The 26,632-nt window shown below is 39.4% G+C and overlaps 1 protein-coding gene across 1 annotated transcript; it reads right to left on the reverse strand.

Annotated features, from left to right (window-relative positions):
- Window positions 1-1,150: 1,150 nt before the first annotated feature.
- On the reverse strand, window positions 1,151-26,207 carry LOC120315946 (L-amino-acid oxidase). Its single transcript, XM_039361015.1, has 7 exons — window positions 25,732-26,207; window positions 17,004-17,218; window positions 13,223-13,335; window positions 12,125-12,326; window positions 7,412-7,480; window positions 4,440-4,576; window positions 1,151-3,078 (listed from the first exon to the last, which is right to left on the reverse strand). The coding sequence occupies exons 1-7, from the start codon at window positions 25,742-25,744 to the stop codon at window positions 2,277-2,279; spliced, it is 1,551 nt and encodes a 516-aa protein (XP_039216949.1). The 5' UTR covers window positions 25,745-26,207; the 3' UTR covers window positions 1,151-2,276.
- Window positions 26,208-26,632: the final 425 nt, after the last annotated feature.

Consider the following 26,632-nt stretch of genomic DNA (forward strand, 5'->3'; position numbering starts at 1 on the left):
GAGACTACTGAAAAATCTAAGAAAAAAAGGGGGTAAACCTCTTCCATAAACCTACTAAAAAATTTACATGGGCTATCCGTATTGTCGTCAGGAGTTGAGATTGACTTCAGGGAGAACTGACTTTTTGCTAATGTGAAGAACCAAGGGCTGCTAATATAGGTAGTCCTCAACTTACAATAGTTCACAGTTATGACCTTTGCAGCATCCCCATGATCGTGTGATTAAAATTCAGATGCTTGGCAACTGGTTCATATTTATGACGGTTGCAGTGTCCTGGGGTCATGTGATCACCTTTTGTGACCTTCTCACAAGCCAAGTCAATGGGGAAGCCAGATTCACTTAACAACCAGGTTACTAACAACTGAGGTAATTCACTTAACAGCAGTGGCAAGAAAGACTGTAAAATGGGGCAAAACTCACTTAACAAATGTCTCACTTAACAACAGACATTTTGAGCTCAGTTATGCTCTTAAGTCGAGGACTACCTGTATAGGGTTACATTCACAAGTACCCTGCATTAGAATTTTTATATGGCTACCTTTGTAATTTTCATAGATATTTTGTATGATCTTCCATATGAAGAATGGCAAAGAACTGTTCATAAAGCAGTTCCTTTGGTATGAAGCAGCTCTTCATGTCTCTGTACTGTTAGGTTAATTCTACAAAATTATTTCTCAGTTGTTCATATGCTAAAGTTTATGTGCCAATAAAAACGATTATTCCAGTCACCATCATGATTCTGTGGTTGAAAGTTAACAAGAAGATACATGATTGTGTGGAGAAACTTCAAGGAGACAGTAGCTTCTTCTATTTTGGCTGTTCACTTCTGTCCATTCCTGGGAATTCTGACAGTTGGTCTGCACAATTAGATTGTGAAAATTGACAAAATGCACTACTACCAGATAACTTTATCTTTTTGAGAGTGTAGTCTTCATTCATTTAAGATTTCTTCCCACCCATAAACTATTCATTAGCAGTTCTAAATGCAAAGCATGTTGCATTTTTGTTATAGTGGTTTTAATTTTAAAAAATAATTTTAATAATTTAATTTAAAACCAGATTGATTTAGCTAGTTTAGAATCCCAGGGATTTCTCCATCTCCAGGTCGAAGCTAAAGCAGACAGAAACAAACAAATGGAAGAGGCAGAAAAATTATAATATGTGCTTTTATTATAATTATCTGTATCCCCGGTTTTTCGGAACACTAGTCAGAGGAGGGTGGCAAACTGGATAAATTACAAATTAAGGTTGTCTACAGGCCTGCTTGATGCCATAATGTGTTTTCTTCTCCATCAGTGACACTGTAGTACTGACAATTTTTGATGGTTATAGGAAATATAGAATCATAGCTTAGGACCACTAGATGCTTGACGTCCCAAAGAAATATGGTCATACATATGAGACCCTTTAAAATAAACTCACAAAGCCACGTTAACAACAATTGCATGTTTCTTTTCCATTACTTTTTGGAAAGGGCAACAGAAGGATCCTATCTTTATTGCAACACTAGACAATCCATGACTTTCTGGTCATCACTTCAGAGATAATTCTTTACCAGATTCCTCAATCACCTGAACAATGGCAGAGCAAAAATAATGTGCTACCTTCCCTGAAAAGTTGGGATATGTTCAAAGATGTTTCTGCCTTGAAAATAGCCCATGGCGAACTATACAGCACAGTAAAACATCAGCCCAGGAAATGTTTTATGATATATAACATAACACAACATAAACTGTTTTATGATATATTTTTTGTAAGAATAACAGAGTTGAGAAGGACCTTGGAGGTCTTCTGATCTAACCTCTTGCTCAAGAAGGAAACTCTATACCATTTCAGACAAATGTCATAAAACCTTTCATAAAAATTGCTAAATTTTAATTCCAGGAAAGTCATGGGTTCTAGAGTTTGGATGCATTTTGTAAGGTAGCCCATTAGAGGTATTTTGGTTCAAAACTTCTTGCCCTATGATGCACTGTTTTGCCCAGTAAAATGTTACAGAAAAGAGAGTTTTAGTAGTATATATAGATTGTCTTGAGAGGACTTCCTTTCCAAATTGGGGTGGCATGCTAATAATCCTTTTCATTCTGTGGTTTATTTCTGTTTCCTCTAAAATGCTCTCCTATATTTTGACATGTTTTGGCTGATATAGATCACTTTTGATAATTTAGCCAGCTTACTTCCCCCACTTCCTTCTGGCTCCAACCTCCCCGGACTATAGCTCCTAGAATTACCAATTGGTATTCTGGGAATTTTAGTCTGAAATATTGCTGACCTCCTTAAAGTTCATTGTCATTGCTCAAGTGGATTCCTGATGGATTCTCAGAAGCACGATTCACATCTCTTGCTGCTGTCAGCCCTGACTTAATTGTGCCGTCTATCCAACCATGAAACTGGGCCGTATGCTCCCCTGCAAAGAAGATTCTGCCTACAGGTGTCCTGAGCACTTCATTAAATTGTTGAAACTGGTAGGGAGTGAAGCTGGTTATAGAACCCATAGCATACTTATCCAGGCTCCATTTTTTAATCATTGAGGGATAACAGAATGCCTGGATATCTTTCTTGGGCAGCTGATGAATCAATGAAAGGTCATTAATGACAATATCAGCACAGTCCTTGAAATCAAGAGCTTGAAAGAATTTGGCATCATCACCAAGGACATAGGCTATAATAACCCCAACTCCACTAGTAAAGTTATGGTTAGGGTAGTAGATGAATCGGGATGGAAGATCAGTTGTGGACTTCCCACCATGAATGCCATCATCCTCCCAAAATTTCTTAGTGCAAGTGAGGAAGATCTTGGTGCCACTTTTGAAGTGGACAGACCGCAAAGCATGCGCTTTCTTTGGCGGAAGGGGTGGTTCAAACTTGATGCGACGGGTGGCCCTTGACGTTGAGCACACAATGACATAATCAGCTATCACATATGACAAGTTCTTTGCTGGGGTTTGATATGTCACTGCGACTTTCTTGGCATTCTGCTGTATCTTGATTACTCGGGCATTGAAATGCACCTTTTCCTCAATGGCTCGATACATGGATATAGGCAACTGATCAAATCCACCAACAATTTCATCATATCTGGAAGACCAAGTGGGACAGAGGAAGTAAAAACCTGCTCTGCTAAAATTGGATAATGATATTAGTGAATAAAAAGACATTTTGCCATAGGATGATGAAATGAAAACAGTTCTGGAAAGAAGTTGGCAGCAGATTTGATAGAAAGCAAAAAACATTCTTTATTCTTATTTTGACTTCGCTCTCTATTATTTATTGTTTTTGCTTATCAGATTTGTTTGCCATCCATTTCACCATGAGGTGACTCTGGGCGGCTTACAGCGTTACAATATCTAGTGATACCATATCAGGGATCTCATCAGGAAGGGCCATTAAACAAAAGATATTACTGCCATAATGCTTTTGTTTAATTCTTAGATAAGCAAATATCTGAAATATGAAATAAGTTTGATTAAGGAATGCCTTTCAAAATTATTGGCAATATCATTTTATCTATACAAATTTATCTCAGGAAAATATACATTGATATAATAATTTTACATTTTTAACATATTTTATGTAAAAATATTTTATGTTTGAAAGAGAAGATGGCATTATCTCAAGTTGTCTACTCAGAAATATCTGTCAAATATGACTACGTAAATCTGAGCTGAGGGAGAATGTAAAAAGGGACATTTATACCTGAGCTGAAATGAACAACATAGTTCCTATTTAGTTGTGCATAGCTTGGATAAGCAAACACTATACAAGCCTTGATATAGAAACTGACTGTGTGAATATTTGCAACGCTAAGCAAAGTTTGCAAAATTCTGATACTTTTTTAGAATTAACTGTGAAATACAAAGCATAATGTGCTTTGTCCCTTGTAGAATGGTTTAACATGAAATGCTATCTTTATAGTCCAGAACGTTAATCCCAAGGTTTTTTTTACAGGATGCTTCAAAAAGAATATCTAGCAACTGTGAACCTAATGATTTAATTAAAGCAGAGGAGATGTTACATAGAGAACAAGTCCGCACAAATGGCAATCTTCATATGCCATTTCTAACTGATATAAAAATTAATATCTAGCGATAATGTTACTATCATTGATAACTGGCATTTCTTGCAACTGCAATATTATGTTAGATTTGGTTTCAATTGCCAGCTTGTGGTTTGGGTTAACAGATACCCAACCTAGCCATGCCAGATTTCCTAGCTGCTGCCAGGATTTTAGTTGGCAGCAAAGAGTTAAGGGTTTGTATGCATTCCTACACCAATGAGGGGAGGATTTGACTGTTTTATGAGCCTGCCCTCTTGCAGATTTTTATCTCCAGACCCTTGCAGATTCCCATGGATCCTTCAATGGATAAACAAGGGATTTCATCTTTAAAATGGGACAATGTTGAGAAGTCATTTAATCCAAGTGATACAGGTTTGCTTACCTTTTTTCATCAGAAGAGACATAATCATTTTTCAGGCTCCCAATAAAAGACAAATAATAGCCAGAATCTTTATTCAGTAAGTCTCCAATCATATCTACAGCTCCACGACTCAGATTTCCTTCTTTAAGTAGATATTCCTGTTTTGGAGAGAGAAATTCTGACATTTGTCTCCAATGTATTGTCCAAGAACATCCTTTCAGAGCAAGGAGCTTGATTTCAGATTGTAACCAGTGGGCTGCAAATAGGACAAATTCTTCTAATTTTGAGGAGGTGTTAAGTTAGGGGTTTAAGCACAAAGCAGAATCATTCTGTTATTGTTCTACTTAATGACCTCCAGGGGAATAATCTGTCTTTTAAATAACTTCCATGTTGTTGAAAGCAATATACAGGTAGTCCTCAACTGACAACCACAACTGAACCCAAATTTTCTGTTGCTAAGCGAGTCAATTGTTAGGTGAGTTTTGCCCCATTTTAGACCTTTCTTGCCACAGTTGTTAAGTGAATCACTGCAGTTGTTAAATGAATCTGGCTTCCCCATTGACTGATTGTCACAAAAGGTGATTACATGACCCTGGGACACTGCAAAGGTCATAAATATGAGTCAGTTACCATGTGTCTGAATTTTCATCACATGAGCACAGAGATGCTATGGTCATAAGTGTGAAAAATAGTCATAAATCACTTTTTTCACTGCTGTTGTAACTTCGAACGGTCACTAAGCAAACTCTTGTAAGTTGAGGACTACTTGTACATGATGTTCAATAAAAAGGATAAAGCTTGAGATGATACGAGCAATGCCTGGCAAAATCTCAAGCAAGGTTATAATAGGAAGGGATTTCAAATTTTAAAGTTTGTCGTTGTGCATTCATGAATATACCTGCATTTCAGTGCTTTAACTTTGCACATATACATTTAATGATACACTTATAAAAGTGTACATGCCTATTAAGATCTACCCACAGGAAAGAAAGCGTTGTCCAGTCGGACAACATGGTAGCTTGCTGTTTGAACTAATTGCATTTCATCCCGTTCATTAAATATAATATGGCCACCTTCTCCATTAGACCAAATCCTTTACAGACTGTAGTCCAAGTGTCTCAGTCCAAACAAAATGCTTGTTAGCCAGCTTAGAGTTAAATCAGCATGAGTGCAGAATAGGACAAAGTTAAGCATGTAGTGCAATCTGTATGTCCTAAGAAGAAAATATGGTACTTCTGTGATGCCCTTAATAACTTTTTGATTGTGCTTTCCTATATTTATCATCAACGGTCAGGCAAGCATGTTGCAATCAGTCCAATTAGTATTCAGATTGATTTGGGGAGTGTCAAATTCTTACTCACCACGAAGAACTAAGTTAAAATAGGCCAAACAGGTGTTTGGAAGAAATATTATAGATCAGACTCCAGAATAACGTTGTGGGGAATTCCAGGGCAGGCAATAGAAGGAATAAGGATAGGAGTGAAAATGGATAGTATTTCCTATAAACAATTGCTTAATTGGGATGGGAAAAATTGGCAATTAAAATCTACGGATGAATTAGCGCAAGAAAATATTAATTATTCTTGGTTTCAGTATAGACAATTATTAGAAAGGTGGAGGATAGATCAAAAAGTGGGTTTGATTAGGGAGGATGAGAATCTGATGAAACAAATTAAAGATCAAAGACCTACTCATATAAAAAGAGTTTATAGTGTTTTAGTGGAATTGGATTCAGAAACAGAATTAGTTAAAGATTGTATGGTTAAGTGGGCTCAAAATTTTGATGAGCTGATTTTATTAGATACATGGGAGACAATTTGGGTGAGGAATGTTAAATTTACTCAAGCTCAAAATTTACGAGAACATTTTTATAAAATGTTTTATAGGTGGCACCTTGATCCACAAAAGATGTCTCGTATGTTTCCAAATTTGCAGCCTAAATGTTGGAGATGTGGTTGTTTGGATGCAACGTACTATCATATTTGGTGGTCATGTAAAAACATAAAGGCTTTTTGGATTAAGATTTGGTGGAATATTCAGAAAATTTTTAACAGAAGGATAAAATTTACACCACAATTGTTTTTGTTAGGTATTATTGTTGATTGTAATGATAAAGAAATTATTTTAATGTTGAATTTAATTACAGCGGCAAGATTGCTGATAGGGCAATACTGGAAGAAGGATTCTTTGCCTACTTTAGAAGAATGGTTTCTTAAAGTTTCTTATTTATCTGAAATGGCAAAAATTTTGGCTAATCTGAAAGATCAATCGCAAGAGAAATATATTTTGGTGTGGAAAAAATGGGTGAATTTTATACAGAAGAAATATGAGATTAGAAAGTATTATTTAGCTTTTGAATAATTTATGTTTAAGGGTAATGATTAGAATTTTTGTTTTGTTTTTATGTATTGGAGTTAAAGTATTTAAAATTCTGTTTTTGAATGTATTTTTAATTGTTTGATGTTTATTTAAGTTGTATGTTTTTTCTTGTTTTTTCTAACTCTGTATTCAGCTCTGGGAAGGAGGGGGGTGGGAGGGGGGGAGAATTTTATTGTAAAACTGTAAAAATTTTCAATAAAAAAAAATAGGCCAAACAGGCAGTATCTCTGACTGTTATCTGAGTTGGGTCTGGATACTGTTTAAGAAGGCCATTGCATGGCTTTAGGGGGGACACAGTCAATTGCCATGAATCCTGCATGACAAGGAGACCCCTCCAACCTGTGTTTTACTGTGTTGCATGTGCAAATAAAAACCTCATTAAAAACAGGTGGATCTTCAATGTCACCATTGTCATTGACTGCCATCTTGCTCTTTGGATCACAGCTCATTTTAGTATTTGAAACTCTCAGATGATTCAGTAAGTAATTTGTCTCATATTCTAATAATACCCTAAGAAGAATATGACAATATGTCTTAAATATTACTCCACCCCACCGCACCCTGCCACAAACTGTACTGTTTGGAGACATGGTTTCAAGGCACAATCCAAATACCTTCGTTGTGTAGGTGTCATATTTATTTAGTATGTAGCTGCAGTTAGTCCTTTTTAAATCTTCTACAACCTGAGAATGATTTGGAAAAGATAAAGGAGACATAGGAGAAAGGAAAAGCAAGTGTTTGTCAATAAAAAGGTATTACATCAAACAAAAGAAAAAAGACACACATAAAAAGGACAAATGCAGAATCAATATTGATAGAGTATTATAATGTATAGATTAGAACTAAGTTTATGACAAATGGGAAAAATTATTAAAGTCAGTATGGTATAATAGAACTATAGCACTATATTGAAACTAAGCTACTCCCATACATACAGCCAAAAGTATGGATCCAATATGAAGATAACAGCTTTTTCATAATAAAAAAGGAACAACTAGAGAATGCACACAAAACAATCAACAACATATTCCAAGGAATAAAATTCACATGGGGAACAATAACAACAAAATGCTACCCTTCCTGGATATCCTCAACTGCACAGGAAATGATGACAAATTAAAAATGCAGGTCTATTGAAAAACAACCTACACTAAACAAGTGATCCATTATTATAATAAACAAGTGATTCCCACAAGAGAAGCTGTGTAAGAATACTATTTAGATTAGCACAAACACACTGCAACAACCTTGAACATCAGGAAAATGAAATGGATACTTGTGCAATTTTATCAAAAAGTACCTGACCACTCAATCCACTACGGCACAACCTGTCAAGGTTCCGACTAATGAAACACTTCAAAGAACTTCCAGGCATTGTTTATCCTAAAAAGTCTTTATTCATGTAACAGTATGTTGGTAGGCCATGAATGGGATGCCAAGATCTGAAATCTCCTCCCTTGAGCAGTTATTTTGCTAGCATTTTCCCTCCCTTATTTTGCTGTCATAAATCACGTTCTCCAATCAGCCCGAAGGGCAAAGGTTCACTTCTGTTCTGCAGCCCGTATATTCCTTATCTTAATTACTCCCTACACACATTCTTTCTCCTCCCTCCCAGCATCATCTAAGTTAACTCTAAAAATACCAGACAGTTCTGCATATTTTGTCAAAGCAAAAATATCCAATATTAGCATTGACTTCCGGACCTTCTTACAAAAAGGATAGGTCCTGTATGTAAACAAAAGCATATGTCAGGGATTATTTCTTCGTTTGTTGGGGTTTTTCTCATGAAACTTTCTGATGAGTCGGTCAGCCTTCACATCACTAGATTTCACCCAAGTAGCTTTCGACAATGAGTACCCCTTCCATTGTACTAGGTACTGCAATTTCCCTTTAAAAATTCTAGAGTCAAAAATATGTTTCACTTCATAGTGAGTCTGGCCTGCTACTACGAGGGGCCCAGGTGCCTTCTTAGGGGGAGATCTTAAAGTGGAGCACGACAAGGTTTTAACAAGCTACAATGGAAGACAGGGTGAATCCTCCCTAAAAGCCTAGAGAGTTTTAATTCTACTGTGATGGGGTTGATGACTCTTATGATGGGGAAAGGCCCCAAGAATTTTGGTCACAATTTCTTGCTGGGCAATTTGAGGCATAAATATTTAGTTGACAGATAAACTTTTTCCCCAACTTGCCAGTTTAACAGCCCCCACCTAATTGCGAAGGCCTCCTTCTCCCAGATTGCCTATCTGTGCCTACACCTCTAAAAAAATTACTGAAAGTGAGAGGAGATAGGCAATCTCCTCTCACTTTCAGTAATTTTTTTAGAGGTGTAGGCACAGGGTTGTAGAATTCCACTTTTGTTCTTTTGCAATAATACAGCTCCGACTGCCACGTCACTGGCGTCAGCTTGGATTACAAAGGGTTCCTCTGGGCAGGGGTGCTTTAGGACCGGTTCAGCAGCAAATAGTCTTTTTAAATTCTCAAAAGCTGTTTGACAGTTCATAGTCCATGTAAGTGGCTGGCCCGGTTGTGGTTTTCCTCCTCCTTTGCCTGTTTTGAGTAGTTTTATAAGGGGTAGGGCAATTTTGGCAAAGGGGGGATCAATTGATGATAGAAGTTGGCAAAACGTAAAAAGCTCTGAAGCTGTTTGCGAGTCTTTGAGGGTGGCAAGGCAGTCTCCAGGCGTCTGGAGTCTCCGCTGGGCTGGTTCCAGCCTGACAACCAAACAGGCTTTCCTAGCTGCTTGGGGTTTTCCTCCAGCCGGGAATTCTGCCAAAGCTTTTCCTTCCCCGGCATCTTGGCTGTCACTCCCCCCCCCAGGGTAGCAGCTGATGCCAGGCTGTCTGCTTCAGGCAATTTCCCATTCTCCATTTTTAAAATCTTCTCCTGAATCTTTGCCAGCTTCTCTCAAACCTAGAGACAGCGAGGGGGGGGGGGGAGTTCAGGACTCCAGATGTGTTGAAAAGTTTGCAGATCTTGGCATGATGTCAAGGTTCCAACTAATGGAACACTTCAAAGAACTTCCAAGCGTTGTTTATCCTAAAAAGTCTTTATTCATGTAACAGAATATCGGCACGCCATGAATGGGATGCCAAGATCTGAAATCTCCTCCCTTGAGCAGTTATTTTGCTAGCATTTTCCCTCCCTTATTTTGCTGTCATAAATCACGTTCTCCAATCAGCCCGAAGGGCAAAGGTTCACTTCCGTTCTGCAACCTGCAGTATTCCTTATCTTAATTACTCCCTACACACATTCCTTCTCCTCCCCTCCCAGTATCTTCTAAGTTAACTCTAAAAATACCAGACAGTTCTGCATATTTTGTCAAAGCAAGAATATCAACATTAGCAATGTTGACACAATCGACATAAACTGTGAAAAGGTTGTGAAAAGGATAACACTACCACACCCTAATAATATCTCAGAAACAACCAAAAGACTGTTCCAATCACATGACATTGCCATAAGCCAAATAAAGCCCTCCAAAACATCCTAAACAAAGCAAAACACCCAGTATTCCAAGAACAAATACTGGCAGGACACAGTTCTGTATATAAACAGGGAGCAAACCACACACTCATTAGAACTGATGATATTACCTAGTCAGATAATGATGCAAGCAAACAATCAAGCTTAGAAAAGGTTAAAGATTCCACATGGCTATTATAGGTAGTCTGTAGTTAACAATTCCACCGTTTAGTGATCATTCAAACTTACAGTGAAAGTTTGAATGGTCACTAAAATGTAAAGATGGTTTACAATAGGTCCTCATACTGGCCACAGCATCCTTGCAATCACATGATCATGATCTGGACACTTAGCAACCAATGCACATTTATGATGGTTGCTGCACATGAGCCAATGCATACAGGTGGGAAATTCAGGCATATTTCATTTTTTTCCATATTTATGTAAATATAGCTCATTAAGGTAACTTGCTTTTCAATGTATCAAACTGAAACTCATTCAGAAAATGGGTTAATTCAGCAAGTGGGTTGAGAGCTGCGCAAATACCCCTGATGTCTGCTTGAATAACTTCATCCACGTCAGATCATTTTTAATCTGCTGAGGGTTCAAAGAGCAGATTGTATTGGCATTGACTGGTCAACTCTCTTAACTTTCCTCTGTGAGTCTTGGAGATTGGCCTGGCCAGCAGTTGTAGGAATATTCTGACCAGAAAAGCGAGATGAGTCTAGGAGTTGCCTTTTTAATTGTTCTCAATTGCTCAGGGTGTATTTAGGATGACATAAGCCTTCAAATGGTAGATGGGGTTGTGTTGTCAAGAAACACCTAGGGCTAATGTTAAAAATCAGGTGGAGTCTGATACCATCATTTCTGACTGACATATTTTATTAAAAGGCATAAATCTATCAGATGAAGGGAGTGGCTAGACCAGAGTTTCCCAACCTTTTCAATCTTAAGAGGTGTAGAAATTCCAGATGCTGAGAGGCCTTAGTTTCTGAAGGCCATTTTTCTTTTCACATTCAAAAGCTGATTTTTAGGAATTGCTCTGAAATAAAACGGTTTATTCTTAAGCAAGAGCTCTCCGAGCTTTCTTGAGCAAGATTTATTAAAAAGACATAGTACTGATACATGCATTCTAGCAAGTGTAGCATTTTTTTAAAATAGGAACCAATTTATCATTATTTTATTAATAGTTTTATTTATTCTTATATTTATATACTACCTTTATTTTTGTACAGCTCAAGGCAGGGTATTTAATGCAACACTCCCATTTTCCCACAACCACCTTGTGAAATGGGATGGGTTGAGAGAGAGGAGTTGGGCCAAAATCAAGAAGACAGACTATGCCTTCCTTGACTTTAGTTTATGCATTTTAAGTGAAATAAATAGCCCAGAATAATTCTTTCCTAGCAATGAACCTAGAGAAACCGAAACAGGACCAGATAAACTTTAGCAAAGAAGAAACAATAACCTGATCAAGGAACTATCAAGGAAAAAAACCACATCCCAACCATGATTGGTAGGGCTAACTACCATCTATAATCAGCCAACAAACTCCACACTCCCCTTGCAGAGATCAGGTTACCCAAGCTGATAACAAAACACTTGCAGGAAAGCAATCAAGAATTCAACAATTATCATTTTGTCAAGATGGGAACCCTCCCTGCACATTAAAAAACAGGCAGAACCTCAATCACTCTATGATGGCCTCCATCTTGACTTTTTTGACCATACCCTGAGGACAGCTCTGGATTATAAACTAGTTTTGGAGAGTTCTTTTGGAATCTTCTGTCTCTATGATTCACTGCTTGAAACAAGCCATAGTGTAAATTTCTTAACTAAAAATAAATTTTAGGACTTATCTGAACCTTTTGGAGGGACTCTCGATATAGCTGTCCAGCGCTTTTGCCTTCTTCTGAAGGCTTCACTGGATATTTTAAGACGCCAGGGTCTTTCTTGACTTCCCATACTCTCTTCCTGATGTTTTTGATAAAATACCATGCATTCTCATTTTCCTGAAAAAATTCATTCAACTGCAGACCAAACTTTCTGATATATTCCCGGACAATCCTGGGGAGAGAAAAGGAGAAAACAGTGAAAGAAAAAAATAAATAGAATGATGTATAGTTCTGTGCAGAAGATTGTATCTGATTATCGAGAGAATTAAGGGGCAAATGTAAAGGTCAAATAATTATTCTGTCATCATTTCTGGAGTATCACTATCTCACTTTGCTTTACACATAGAAAGAAAAACTGCGCACATTTAGCCAGAATTTCCAGTTTCAACACAGTTTTCCCCCTCCATAAAAAAAAAGAAAAGAAAGAGCTACCAACTGAGAAGAGAGAAAAAAAACAGCACAGAAAAACAGCAACAATTTTCAAATTGCTTGATAAACCCTTACAAACCATTGTCTTACCAAAATGATTCGGGCTTATTTTTCTCATATGAATAGATACTTGGAAGAAAGATAAGATCAAAGAGAATGATTCCAATCCAAATTAAACTTATTTTATTCCCAATTATTTGCCCTGACTTCTAGGACACTTTTTTTGACTTCTCACTGGAGCCTACACTCTTGGGATTTCCTAGTAGTCTCCCATCCAAGTACTAAGCAATATCAGGTTGGGCCTGCTTAGCTTTTTTGAAAGCCAAGCTAGATGTTTCCACCTAATTTGTCCTCTTAGTTCTAAAGGAAATTAGCTTAACCAACCCTGTGAATGCTCCAAAGCGATACTCCATTCCATTCCTTATCACGTTTGTCCATGTAGTATAAATTGCTGTAAGCTCTGCTGCCAACTTTTAAATAGCCACTGAACCACCCTTACAAATATGTGGAATTTAATGCTGGCTGACATTCCCAGAGTCTAAAATAGCAATGTTGTTACGGGACATACCTCCACGACCCTCCAGTCTTCTTAGTATGCAGGGAGAAGAGACAAGTACACATGATCATCTCATATCTCACCTGTGTTTCTCAGGTAAACGCATGGGCCCGAGATTGGCATACCAGCCTTCTCTGTCATTTCGATAAGTCTGCACTCGTCCTCCCGCACATTCACTGGCTTCAAGAACTGTCACCTGAAGGCAAATAGGAAAGTCACTGCATCATTTTGACAATGGTTTCTTATTAAAACTTCTCTGCTCGGCTGCTTTGTGACTTATTTTGGGGAGACTTCATAGCATTGACTTTGAGATGTCAGTATTTTATGGTTGTGGCCACTCTTCCCTTCCCTAAGGTTCCTTACCAGAAGTTGGCATTTTTCTATGGTAACTGCTCTTCTCAACATGTGTCATCTTTCCCTTCTGACACTCAAGAGACCTTTCTCGTTAGTGCTCCTTGAGGCACCTTCCCCAATAATAATAACAATGATGATGATGATGATGTTGGAAGAAACCCTGGAGATCATCGAGTCCAACCCCCTGTTTAGGCAGGCAACCCTACACCATTTCGGACAAATGGCTGTCCAGTCTCTTCTTAAAGATTTCCAGTATTGGAGCATTCACCGCTTCTAGAGACAGGTTGTTCCACTGGTTAATTGTTCTAACTGTCAGGAAGTTTCTCCTTAGTTCTAGGTTGCTTCTCTCCTTGATTAGTTTCCATCAGTTGCTTCTTGTCCTGCCTTCAGGCGCCTTGGAAAATAGCTTGACTCCCTCTTCTTTGTGGCAGCCCCTGAGATATTGGAACACTGCTCTCATGTCCCCCCTCGTCCTTCTCTTCGTTAAACTAGACATACCCAATTCCAGCAACCATTCCTTATATGTTTTAGCCTCCAGTCTTTGTTGCTCTTCTCTGTACTCTTTCTAGAGTCTCAGCATCTTTTTTACATCGTGGTGACCAAAACTGGATGCCATATTCCAAGTGTGGCCTTACCAAGGCATTGTATAGTGGTATTAATACTTCACGTGATCTTGATTCTGTCCCTCTGTTAATGCAGCCTAGCACTGTGTTGGCTTTTTTTGGCAGCTGCAGCACACTGCTGGCTCATATCTAAGTGATCGTCCCCCAGGACTCCGAGATCCCTCTCACAGTTACTACTATTGAGCAAGGTACCCCCTATACTATACCTGTACATTTGGTTTTTCTTGCCTAAATGTAGAACCTTACTTTTTTCACCACTGAATTTCATTTTGTTAGATAGCACCCAGTGTTCAAGTCTGTCCAGGTCCTCCTGTATCTTAAGCCTGTCTACTGGAGTGTTGGCTATTCCTGCCAGCTTGGTATCATCCACAAATTTGATGAGTTCCCCATCTATCCCCTTGTCCAAATCGTTGATGAAGATGTTGAAGAGTACTGAGCCCAGAACAGAGCCTTGGGGCACCCCATTACACACTTCCCTCCATGTAGATGCAATTCCATTGAGGACCACACACTGAGTACAGCTGGTCAGCCAGCTACGAATCCAACTGGTGATGATGCTGTCTAACCCACATTTTTCTATCTTATTGAGTAGTAGGTTGTGATCTACTTTATCAAATGCCTTACTGAAGTCCAAGTAAATTATATCCACAGCATTCCTCTGATCCACTAATTTTGTCACTTGGTCAAAGAATGCAGTAAGGTTTGTCTGGCATCATCTGTTTTTGACAAACCCATGTTGGCTTTTAGTAGTGATTTTGTTTGCCTCTAGATGTTCGCTGATTCATTGTTTGATTATCTTTTCCAGAATCATCCCAGGTATTGAGGTCAGGCTGATAGGTCTGTAATTTCCTGGATCCATTTTTTCCCCTTTTTTGAAGATGGGCACTACATCAGCTCTTTTCCAGTCCTCTGGTAGTTCCCCAGTGCTCCAAGATCTTTGAAAAATATAGTTCAGTGGTTCTGAGATCCCATCTGCCAGTTCCTTGAGAACCTTGGGGTGTAATCCATCTGGTCCTGGTGATTTGAACTCGTCTAGGCTGGACAGATGCTCACTTATCATTTTCTTGCCTATCTTAACTTGTGTTTCTATACTGTTTTTTATGGCACTATTTTTGATAGGTTGACTTGTTTTTTCCCTTTGTGTAAAGACAGATGCAAAAAACGAGTTAAATAGTTCTGCTTTCTCCCAATAGAGTCCCAACAGTTCAAATAGCAGAATTGCAATGTTGAAATGTGTTATGCTTGACAATTATTGGAAGTTCTATCCCATTGATTTGCTTCCCACCCTTTTTTTGTGCAGTGAATATTTTGTGTGAAATAGCATTTGATCTTCAGCTGTCTCACCTGAATATGTCTTAGAATCTAAAGGAGATCTATTCTTTGCAATCAGGACTTTTTCTTTTCTTTGTCTTCTTTGTTTTAATCTGTTTAAACTTGGTTTAGTAACATTTTCTTTATTTATTGAAAAGTATTCTAAACAGCACGATGACAGTTGCAGTCACTGTGCAATACAAACTGAGTTTCTCCCTTCTGTGAAGTTCATGGCCCATATCAGGATGGACCACTGCAGCCACAAAAAAAGTTCTATGTTAACACCTCAAAATCAGCCATCAGACTCTACCCTTTTGCTGTGCTCAGATCACTTTCTGGTCAAAATGTATTATCCTTGGTATTCTGGATCTCTGTTAGGTAGGATGTCCTATTCGAATGGTCTATGTCAGGGGTCTTCAAACTTGGTCCTTTTATGACTTGTGAACTTCAACTCCTAGAATTCCTCAGCCAGGCATGCTAGCTGAGGAATTCTGGGAGTTGAAGTCCACAAGTCATAAAAGGGCCAAGTTGGAAGACCCCTGGTCTATGTCCATTTCAGTGTCCAACAGGGTTTCCAGAGGATGCTTGGGAATTTTCCTGACAATCTGTTGGACAGCTTGGTTTTGCACTTGTGAATTCCTGGAGATTGCAGGGCAATGGATAAGATTGCCCCTCCAATCACTCTCTATTTTCTAAGGCCATGCAACACTTTGGTTTCCCAGGTTCCTATAGGTATGAAGCAACTGAAGACACTTAAGAGTATAAATAGCACAAAACTAAAAGTGGAGATGACTGAGTGCTTTTGAACCCGCACTTGACTTGGCTATATGCGATGACTTTTGCACTGTCTACCACCTTCACATTGTGAGGAAGGATGTTTAAAAGGAGGAAGAGATTAGTTACATAGGATCCTAGAGAAAATGGATTATCTAGCTCCCTTTCAGCCGGGGTCCAGGCTCAGGCTCGTGACAAAAACAGACTGGATTGCTCTAAAGCAGTGGTGGTGAACCTATGGGACGGGTGCCAGAGGTGGCACTCAGAGCCCTCTCTGTGGGCACATGTGCCGTCACCCCAGTCCTTGGCCTTCAGCTGGGTTTTATAAAACCTTTTCGCTTTAGACCTCCGGTGCCATGTGCAAAAAAAGTGAGGATCTGCTTTTCAAATTAGATTAATATCTCTGTCCAGAATACATTTTTTTAATGGGTGGATGCTGTCAGATTCCTAGGATCTTGTACCCCAAGGAAGTATCTGTGAAGGCAGGTGAGGGTAAGGGTTAGAAATTCTGCTAGGTACAAGAATGGAATGGAGGGAGCAAATGCCAAGGCTTGCTCAGCCTATACAATGTCATCTACATATTCTCTCCACTGAGGCACTCATCAATGGGACTGGGGGCCAAAAAAGTCAAGATGGCATCTACAACTGTGCAGCGAAAACCTGTCCTTTTCTATTTGCATCATGATGGACATAAAAAGGATGGGGCTTCAACTGCATGATTGTAGGTGCCAACTTGACTTTTCGCTAAACGGTGCTGTTGTTGTCCAAGCAAATTGTTGATAGACAAAAATCAGTGGCTTACCTGATGTCCAGCCCCTGCAAGAACATAGGCTGCACTAAGCCCAGCCATTCCTGCACCTACAATCACAACATGTTTTGGGTTTGATGTCGCTTTCAGACCATTTCTGGCGATCTCTAGAAATTCTTCATAGTCAGTTTCTCGGAAGCATTCATTTATGGGGTTTCTGTCATCTGCACAGCTTCCCAAGGCAGCCAAGAATAGCAGTGAGAACATAACTGGATAAAACACATACAAAAGTGGAATATGTATAAGGATGGCATTTTCCTGTTTTTTCTTATTCTGGATTTGTTGCCTCTGGTTCTGTTTATTTGTTCCATTCTTTTATATGTGTCATTGAACCACCTTCTAACCAGAGTTACTGAGGCCTCCTACACTACATCTAAACTGCAATAAAATGACCAAAAATGGACAAAGAGGCTTTCCTTCTGCTTCTCTGGTCACATAAAGGATCTCATCACAAATAAGTCCTCTTCAACCCAAGCTTAACTCCTTTTGATTTCAACATCCCTCTTCTTTTCCTGGCAGCAGTGGGAAAGGGGTTGCCACTTGGAAGAGGTTTTGCTTCCCAGTCCCAAGCATTTTCTTGGTGGACTCTTATTCAAATTCTTACTTGCTTACTTTTTTGAGATAATCCTTCCAAGTAGCTGTTATAATACCTGTAATGAAATTAATCTGGCCTGAAAATTATACTCAAGTAAATGTTAGTGCTTCACAGAATATGCTTCCATATGTGAACCTCTGTCATCTTTTGGGGGGTTTACTGGCAGACAGAAGAGACAGTAAGGAAAAACGTGCTTCCAAATTACTTCCCTTTGTGTTCAGACACAATATTTTGTTAATAATTCTGTTACAGAAACAAAATCCATTGAGACGCTGTAGGACCAGGCATTTCCCATCATCCTTATGGAGGAAGGAAACAGGTTAAGGAAGGTTGACATGGATGTTACCGCAGTGTTAAGGAATAATGCAGAGAAAAAGTACAACTCCAAGTATATAGATCTATGTCAGGTTTCTGCCACCTAGTACCTTCAGGATGGGTTGAATGGGGTAGAATCAAGATCACGTGAAATATTAATATCACTTTATAATGCCTTGGAATATTGCATCCAGTTTTGGTTGCTATGATATAAAAAAGATGTTGAGATTTTAGAAAGAGTGCAGAAAAGAGCAACAAAGATGATTAGGGGAGTGGAAGCCAGAATATATGATGAACGGTTGCAGAAATTAGATATGTCTAGTTTAATGAAAAGAAGGAATAAGGGTGACATGATAGCAGTGTTCCAATGTCTAAAGAGCTGTCACAAAGAAGAGGGGATCAACATATTCTCCAAAGCATCTGACCGTAGAACAAGAAGCTAATCAAGAAGAGAGCCAACCTAGAACTAAGGAGACATTTCCTAATAGAACAATTAACAACTTGCCTCCAGAACAACTTGCCTCTGAAAGTTGTGTGTGCTCCCAAAACTGGAGGTTTTTAAGAAGAGATTGGACAATCGTTTGTCTTGAAATGTCATAGGGGTTCCTGCTTGAACTGGGGGTTGGATTAGAAGACCTCTAAGGTCCCTTCCAACTCTATTATTCTGCTATATCTGGAGATTTTCTGGTTGGCTAGGTCTCACGGTGTTGTGCCATCTAGTGTAGTGATGGCGAACCTTTTAGAAACCAAGTGCCCAAACTGCAACCCAAAACCCACTTATGTATCATTGGGTGGCAGGTGGGCGTGGCCCATTGGGTGGATGTGGCCCATTGGGTGGGCATGGCTGTGATGGTAATGGCAGTTTGGGTAGGGCTAAAAAGTTCAATCAATAAATTCCAACTTTGCGTGATCTTTTTTTTTTGTGCAAGTTGAAATTGATTGATTGATTGAACTTTTTTTTTTTTGCACATGGTGGCGAAAGCCTAAAGTGAAAACATTTTATAAAATCCAGCTGAAGGCCTAGGACTAGGGCGACGGTGCGTGTGCCCACAGAGAGGGGTCTGCGTGCCACCTGTGGCACGTGTGCCATAGGTCCGCCACCACGGATCTAGTGTATAATACTTGAATGTTGATTAGTGGGAGAATCCTGATTCCCAGATTTTTGCAAAGATTACAACATTCAAAGTATCTTTCTCTTCAAATATTTCTCACCAAGTGGATATTTGGCTAGCCCGATGCTCTTCCAACACTGTCATTCAAACTGCCCATGCACTGACATTAATTGATTTTGTAGACAATTTTCTACCTCTATGCTACCTTTTAAAGGGTTGCTAGCCAAACCTGTACATGATATGCCATTTTTTTTCTTCATAGATCTAGCCAATGGCATTATTATATAGGCAGTTGTATTTTCAGTTCCTTTCCTAACAAATCCCATACATGCAGTTCAGCTGGGCTGGTATTTTCATTGAGCTGTTCACCAAAATTTTCCTTACCCTGAACACTTGCTGACATCTCTCAGAAAAGATTCAAAAGCATCTGGATTTGATGTGATTCCTCAGACTACATTTATTTAAAGCACTGAAATACATGGCTGTCATATCAGACAGAGCTGAGATTCTGGGAGATGTACAAAAAGTATCAAGCAGCAAACAAAAAAGAAAACAACACACAACATCAAAATCTAATGAAACAATTACATGTTGATTAGAATTGAAATATATTACAGATAGTCCTTGTCAAAGTTATGATAGACCCTGAAAAAGGGATTTGTGACTTGGATTCAAAGTTTTAACATCCACATGCCCACATTTTGGGCATTTGGCAACCAGCCTGCATTTAGGATCATTTGCACTGTCATGTGGTCACATGACTGTGCTTTACATTTTTTCCCAGAAACTGGCATTTATTTCCAGTTTCTGGGAAAAGACACCTGATAGCAAACAATGGGTTTGTTTAATGACCATGGCATTTGCTTAATGGCTCCTGCAAAAAAACCTCAAAAATTAGGTTCAGTCATGTGGTGACCTATTTTATGACTGTCATGACTTATGGCCAGATTTGCTAGTTCAGTTTCATTTATAAGTTGAGGACCATCTATATAGCTCCTGGAAATTGGAAATTCTGCTCATCCTGACCGAAAAGTCTGGGGAAAGAGCCAGGTTTTGTCTGCCTTTTTGAAAGCTTGTAGGATTATGGCTTACTGGAGTCTCCATTCCAAGGGGTGAAATCAAATCCTTTTTTTTTTTGAAGCTTCACGGAGGCTGATAATATCTATCCATTATGATGAGTATCTGGTGATATCCTTATTCTTGATATCACATAATACACAAACACAGGGTCAAATGTACTGCTAGGCTTGGCCTGGCATGGAAAGGTGAGACAATGCAATAAGAATGCCATTAGAAGCTGCTGACTCAGTACCTAAAATAGAAGAAGAGAACCAATGGCCTTCCAAATATTGCTGAATGAGGGGCATTGATTTGGGATGCTGGGATGTAGCAACAATAAGGCCCTCAGAGTTCCTGAGTACCCCTCCCCCTTGATCTATCTAAAGGAATGGAGACAGAGTCATTTTCTACCTGGAAATTGCTCAGGGCACTGAGCATTGGATATGAGGATCTTTAGTGTCTTTGGTCAACATGCTATAGTTGGAAAGCTGATCTTTATCTGGATGAGATTATTCATTTTATATATACATACATGCATCCCAAAGGGCTCCTCTAGCTACTTCTGGGCTTAAAATATGCTAGGCTCTTGCTTAAATTATACTTTACTTTTTCAGTCTATTGCTGGGTGTAAAGAAGAAGGCTCTGCTTTAAAGTAGCACGCTCTTAATGTGATTCTTAAAGGTCTGCTACATATAGCTTGAGATCACAAATAGAGGTGCAGCTTTTGGACCTGTTGATGGCTCCAAATGTTTTTCCAAAGCATCCCAATGTGGAATGCACACTGTTTCCTTGGAAATGTTTCCTTCTATGTTCATGGTAATTCTATCAAAATTTTCCAAGTTAAAAAAATAACTATATTTCTTCTCCATGGTTGTTCTGGGAATTATCCCATCTCTTCTTCTCCATGAGATGAATTGCTTTCTGCATTTTTTTTTTAAATAAATCTCACTTTTTAAGTTTGGAAGTTGAATCACAACAGCTAGACCTCTTTTCTTTTTGGTTGGAAATAATTCACTGCTTATCCAAGCAGCTTCTTCAGTCATATACTCGCTTTATAAGCAAAGTTAGATGGCGTTTGCCTACAAATGTAAAGAAAATTTTGAATTTTGCCAGAAAATCGCCGCAGGCTCCCACTTGTGACCTGACTGTGAACTGAAATGATGACTATTCCCTCTTGCTGCTGATGCCGATTAACTCAACTGCTTTCTTAAAAGAATTTAATTAGAGGCGCCTGGAATATGCCAGACCTGGAGAAGTTACTTCAAAAGCCCGGAGGAAGATATTTCTTTAAAGAATATTTATGACTTCTGGTTTTTTTCAACTTAGAATTTTTATAGTCTGTAATTCTAAAACTGCATTCCCCACCCTGTTTCCTCGTGTTCTGCTGTCTAAATCCTTTTCCTGATTGTTGACTTTAATCATCAAATTAACTCCTGTGAGATACACATGCTAAAGCCAAGGGCACCCATGGGAATCACCCGTGTCTGGATAAAGTGTCCCTCGACAAAGCACAGAAACATTCTCAGAATGTAACTAAAAGATAAAGGTCTTTAGAATTTGAAGTCTGCTCAGCTTCTGGGATCATATTAATTAAGTCATGCTTAATTGTAATTCTGTATCATATTTATTAGTAGTTTACTGCGCTTTTGTTGCATTGAGAGTTGCTTTTGCATAACAATTAGAATTGCCTTACTGAACCAGTTTCTACATTCATAAATAAAAATTAATTAATAGAATTGGAGATTCAACCTACAGGAAGGCAAATTGGATACAAAAAAACCCACCTTTAAAAATCCCATTTAAAATAAGATCTTACTTCAATTCAATGTTTGAAAAGGATCTGCAGGGATAGCTTGATTCCAGATTTTGGCCACAAAGAATAGGCAAAAGGCTGAGAATGAGGATGAGGAAAAAAGAAAAAGAAAGAGAAAAGAAATAAAAAAAAGCAGAATTCACACTTAAGTGGCTGTCCCTTAGAGGTTAATAGCCATCCAGTCATGAAGCTTAATGGATGCTTTAGGCCAGGGGTGACAAAATCGCAACGTCATGTGACTTGTCGAGACGTATTGCGACTTTTTCCCCATTACCGGCAATGGGGTGGGGTGGTTTTGGCATGACGCATCTGGCTCGCGGGCTGGCACTTTGACACCCCTGTTTTAGGCCATGCTGTCTTTCACTGAATAATCTACTTAACAGAATAAGCTAGTTTTTTAACTTAGCAACTTTAAGACGTGTGGACTTCAACCACAGAACTCCATGCTGGCTGGGGAATGCTGGGAGTTGACGTCCACACTTCTTAAAGTTGCCAAGCTTGAGAAATCCTGGAATAGATACATGACCAAACTGGAGGATGGATATGCCAATGGCTATGAATGACCTCAAACGACTATGAATGAATAAAAATAAATAAATAACATCCTTTAAGCTGTATTTTACTCTACAAACAGAACTGTAAAGCTATGGGGGCATTAAAAGACTTCCTGCAAGACTGGTTTGATTCTTCAGCATAAAAGTAGAAATGTGGGAAAGAGAATCTGAAAACAGCTGGTACAACGTTGTGCAGATGACTACATGTTTTCTCTGTTGATTGTTTTTCTAGCTCAGCTTGAAGCACTACTCTAAAAATTTGATTTAATTGTCTGAAATGTAATTTGTGAACAGGTTGCTAAGCCATTTTACTTTTAAAGACTCCCTTGTTCAGTTGATGCTCATCAAAGAATGCCTGGTTAATTGGTCATTGGCTTTCTAATTGTTTACTGGTAGTCCTCAATTTACAACCACAACTGAGATTGGAACCGCAGTTGTGAGTTGTTGCGGTCATTAAGTGAGACACCCAGGCAACTGCTTTGCTCAATAATTGCATTCCTAGCATTTGTAAGCGAGCATGCAAGCGGTTGCGCAGGGTGCCTCAGGGGTGGGCCAGTCCCTGGGAGGCCCAGCGCAGACCATGCATGAACTGGAAAGGTGCTGCAGTGTGGTACAAAGCTTCAGCTGCCCCAGCCTGGCTCTGCAATGCAGTTCTTGTTGGTGGAAGCACTGGGCCTAGGCCTGAAGTAGGGGCCTGGGGTCTTCGGCTGTCTCACTCAGCTGCCATCACCCAGGCCTCGATTTCAGCTCTAGCACCACCATTGCCTCTAAGGAGCGCTGCCCAATTCCACATATCTGCCTATGTTTCTCCTATGTAGGCCACCCAGCAGAAAAGTCCTTGGCTTTAGGGCCTGCTGCAGTCTCAGCCTGCTGCCACTACCCAGGCCTCAACATTAGTCCTAGCATCACCATTGCCACTCAGGAATGCCAGCTCACATTGTTCTCCAAGGCCTTTGACCCTTGGGGAATAGTGTGATTGGCCCCATCACCCATCACTCCTAAGAATCTGCTCCGCATAGTTTACCTTCAGGTGCTTTTCTCCTGCTGTTGAGAGGCCCACGTGGCCTATCCAATGCAGCTCCTGGTTGCACCAAGCCTTCTTTCCCAAATCCGCCTTGGAGCCAATTCCAACAGGACTTTGAAAGTCTTCTAAAGCATCAGATAGACTGCATGGGCATCTCAACAGCAGGAGAAAACTGCCTGGAGGTAAGCAATGCCCAGCAGATCTTGGGGAGTACTGGGCAGTGGGGGCAATCACATAGTTTTGAAAGGCTTATGGAGAATGGCATAATTGCTAAGGTGACCAACCGTCCTCCTTTAGGGAGGACTGTCCTCCTTTTGTGACTTCTGTCCTCCTTCGAAAAATGTCCTCCTACATGTCCTCCTTTTCGATATTTGAAGACTAATCTGCAGGGCTTTTTTTTTTCTCATAGAACGCTCGGAACGGCATTCCAGCACCTTTTTTTAAATTTTTTTTTCAACTTCTGCATGAGCTGTGCTACTCCCCCTATTGGCTTTCGAAAGCCAATAGGAATTGCTGCTGAGCACGCCAAAACACCTGGCCAGCAAACTTTGCACATGTAAGTTGTCTGCAGCGAAGGCAAATTGGCAGGAACTTTGCACCCCTCCCTGCTACCCAACTACATCATCTCCTAGTTAGTCCCAAAGATACCTGGAGGAGACTGGAGCGGCAATGCCACGGTAACTTTCTCTTGATCTTCGGCCCTGCTAAGGCAATAATGGCTGCGGGCGCAAGAGGCAGGGGTGGCGGGGCTGCTGCGGGGTGGGGGTGTGAGGGACAGCAGTGGTCGGCTGTCCCCCGTGCTGTGGGAGCTGTGGGGCCTGCTCTACATGGGGATGTGCAGGGGGGGCGGTGGTGCTGGCGGGGCGGCTGCAGGAGGGGTGTGTCAATGGTGGGCTCCCCCTGGGGCCGGAGCTGGCGCAGCTGGTGCTTTGGGAGCCGTGGGGCCCGCTCTACATGGTGGGGCAGCAGTGCTGGCGGGACGGCTGCAGGCGGGGGTGTGGCATAATTACAATATAAAATGTTATTGTTACAAATGTTTTTTATTATGCATTTATCATATTATAGTGTATTCTGTATTATTGTTGCAATGAATAAAATGCTTCTTTTATTTACGATATTTTTTTTCCTTCAATTTATTTGTGTCCTCCTTTTCATTGTAAAAAAGTTGGTCACCTTAATAATTGCCTCCGCTCCACGCTGCCTACCTTCAAGGGCCCTATTTTTATCACAAGATTGCAGGGTTGCTACAACACCGTAACTCTGAGCAGAATAACGGAATTGGAAGGGACTTGGAGATCTTCTAGTCCAACTTTCTGTTCAAGCAGGAAACCCTATAACATTTCAGACAAATGGTTGCTTAACCTCTTCTTAAAAACCTTCAGTGTTGGAGCACCCACAACTTCTAGGAGCACGTCGTTCCACTGATTTATTGTTCTATCAGGAAATTTCTCCTTAGTTCTACGTAGTTCTAGGCAGCATGGGTCATAACTCCCTTTATCCATCACCTTCATCATTTCAAACAGTTACTGAACAAATGGTGGTTAAGTCAGGACGTATGTACCTTTTATGAACTTGCGTTGTGACAAATTTAACTTACTAATTCTTAGTATGCTCTTTTCATTTACTACAAATATTAGAAATGTATCAAGGCAAATTGGCTATCACCCATCTCATTAATTTGAACTTGACCACTTGATCAAAATTGGCTTTCAGTAATTAATTTCATCAAGATTTAGTTATATTGGACTACGCAGTTTCTCTTCTTCCCTATCCTCACCACAAGTATAAGCAATCATCTATATTACAGCAATGATTGATAATAATTCCCTAAATGGCAACTAATTTTAAAGGATGAAATGTTATGAAATCTTGAAATCTAATCATGGAATAATAATAATACATCTGTGACTTCACATTGTGGTGAACAAAGAATAACAATAATAATTGATAAATTCACCATCAGTCAATTGCAACAGGCAGCTTTACAGGGAACAGCTTACATCCTGTGACAATACCTCTAACATCATAAAACATCCACGTCTGCCTATCCCAGGTCCTTGGGAAGGACTTGACAGGAGGACAAAAATGCCAAATCCAATCTGAACATCTGACTATGCGATAAACCTTTAATAAAAAATGTCTAATCCAGTCTAAACATTCGCCCGACTGCTTCGAGCCATAATATATTAAATAATACATTTCCTTCAAACCATAATTCAGTTAGTGCATCTTAGGCAAAAAGATACTTACAGAAGACATTCATCTTATTGGCTTGAAGACTGTGGATGGCAATGCTTGGAAGAAAAGTTACTGATGCTAAGCAAAGTGCTCAAAACACTTTGATTCACGTGTCGAGAAAATGCACTGGAGAAGGCTTTTATACCCTAACCTTCTCGCCTACACTTTTATCCTCTCCTCCCATTCTTATTATACATAAAACAAGGAACAAGGAAATCAACTCTTTTGGATTTACACCCATGAGGAACCCACATGAAAGGAACATATCAGTTCTGAAAATTATCCAAGAATTTTAGATGCTGCTTATGCATCTGGATCTAATTGTAAAATGAAAAGATGTTTCAGTTGACCATCCTGTCATTTCACATCCAAATTCCTCTTGCAATAATCTAAATAGTTCAAAAAACTTGATTGAGCAAGCTGGCTGGGGAATTCTGAGAATTAAAGTCTACATATTTTAAAGGTTGGCAAGGTTGAAAAACACTGATCTACAGGAACCTTTCTCAACCATTTTATTCTGGAGGAACCCTTATAATAAATTTCAAGTCTTGAGGAACCCTTGCATAAAGATCATAAAAAATATAAAGACATCACAATAGAGTTAATTTTTAACCTAGATAATACATGTTTTACAAGATTTACAACTCCAGCGTAGCAACAGGCTAACACTTAAAAATGTCCCTCAGGTGCATAGTGCAATGTATAAAGTTTTTTAAAAATCAGATTTACGGTATTTTTTCTGTCACAATCTATTGCCAAATCTCTGGGTCTGAAGAATCCCAGATGAGGAAGGCTGAACTATTAATACCTTATGAATTCCTTCCAAACTCCCCCTTCAATTTTCAGATTGGGATTATCCAAAAGGAAATTTAGTATATTGATAATGGTCAAAATTGTACCTCTGTTCCAATGT

The sequence above is a fragment of the Crotalus tigris genome, unplaced genomic scaffold (assembly GCF_016545835.1).
Source record: "Crotalus tigris isolate CLP2741 ecotype Arizona unplaced genomic scaffold, ASM1654583v1 scf7180000019189.1338056, whole genome shotgun sequence".
NCBI classification, from domain to species: domain Eukaryota; kingdom Metazoa; phylum Chordata; class Lepidosauria; order Squamata; family Viperidae; genus Crotalus; species Crotalus tigris.

Coding starts and splice junctions, on each gene's coding strand:
- LOC120315946 (XM_039361015.1), bottom strand. Junction 7,481..12,124: donor ATCGAGAGTCCCTCCAAAAG/GTTCAGATAAGT, acceptor AATCATTCTCAG/GTTGTAGAAGATTTAAAAAG. Junction 3,079..4,439: donor GTCTCTTCTGATGAAAAAAG/GTAAGCAAACCT, acceptor TTGGTCTTCCAG/ATATGATGAAATTGTTGGTG.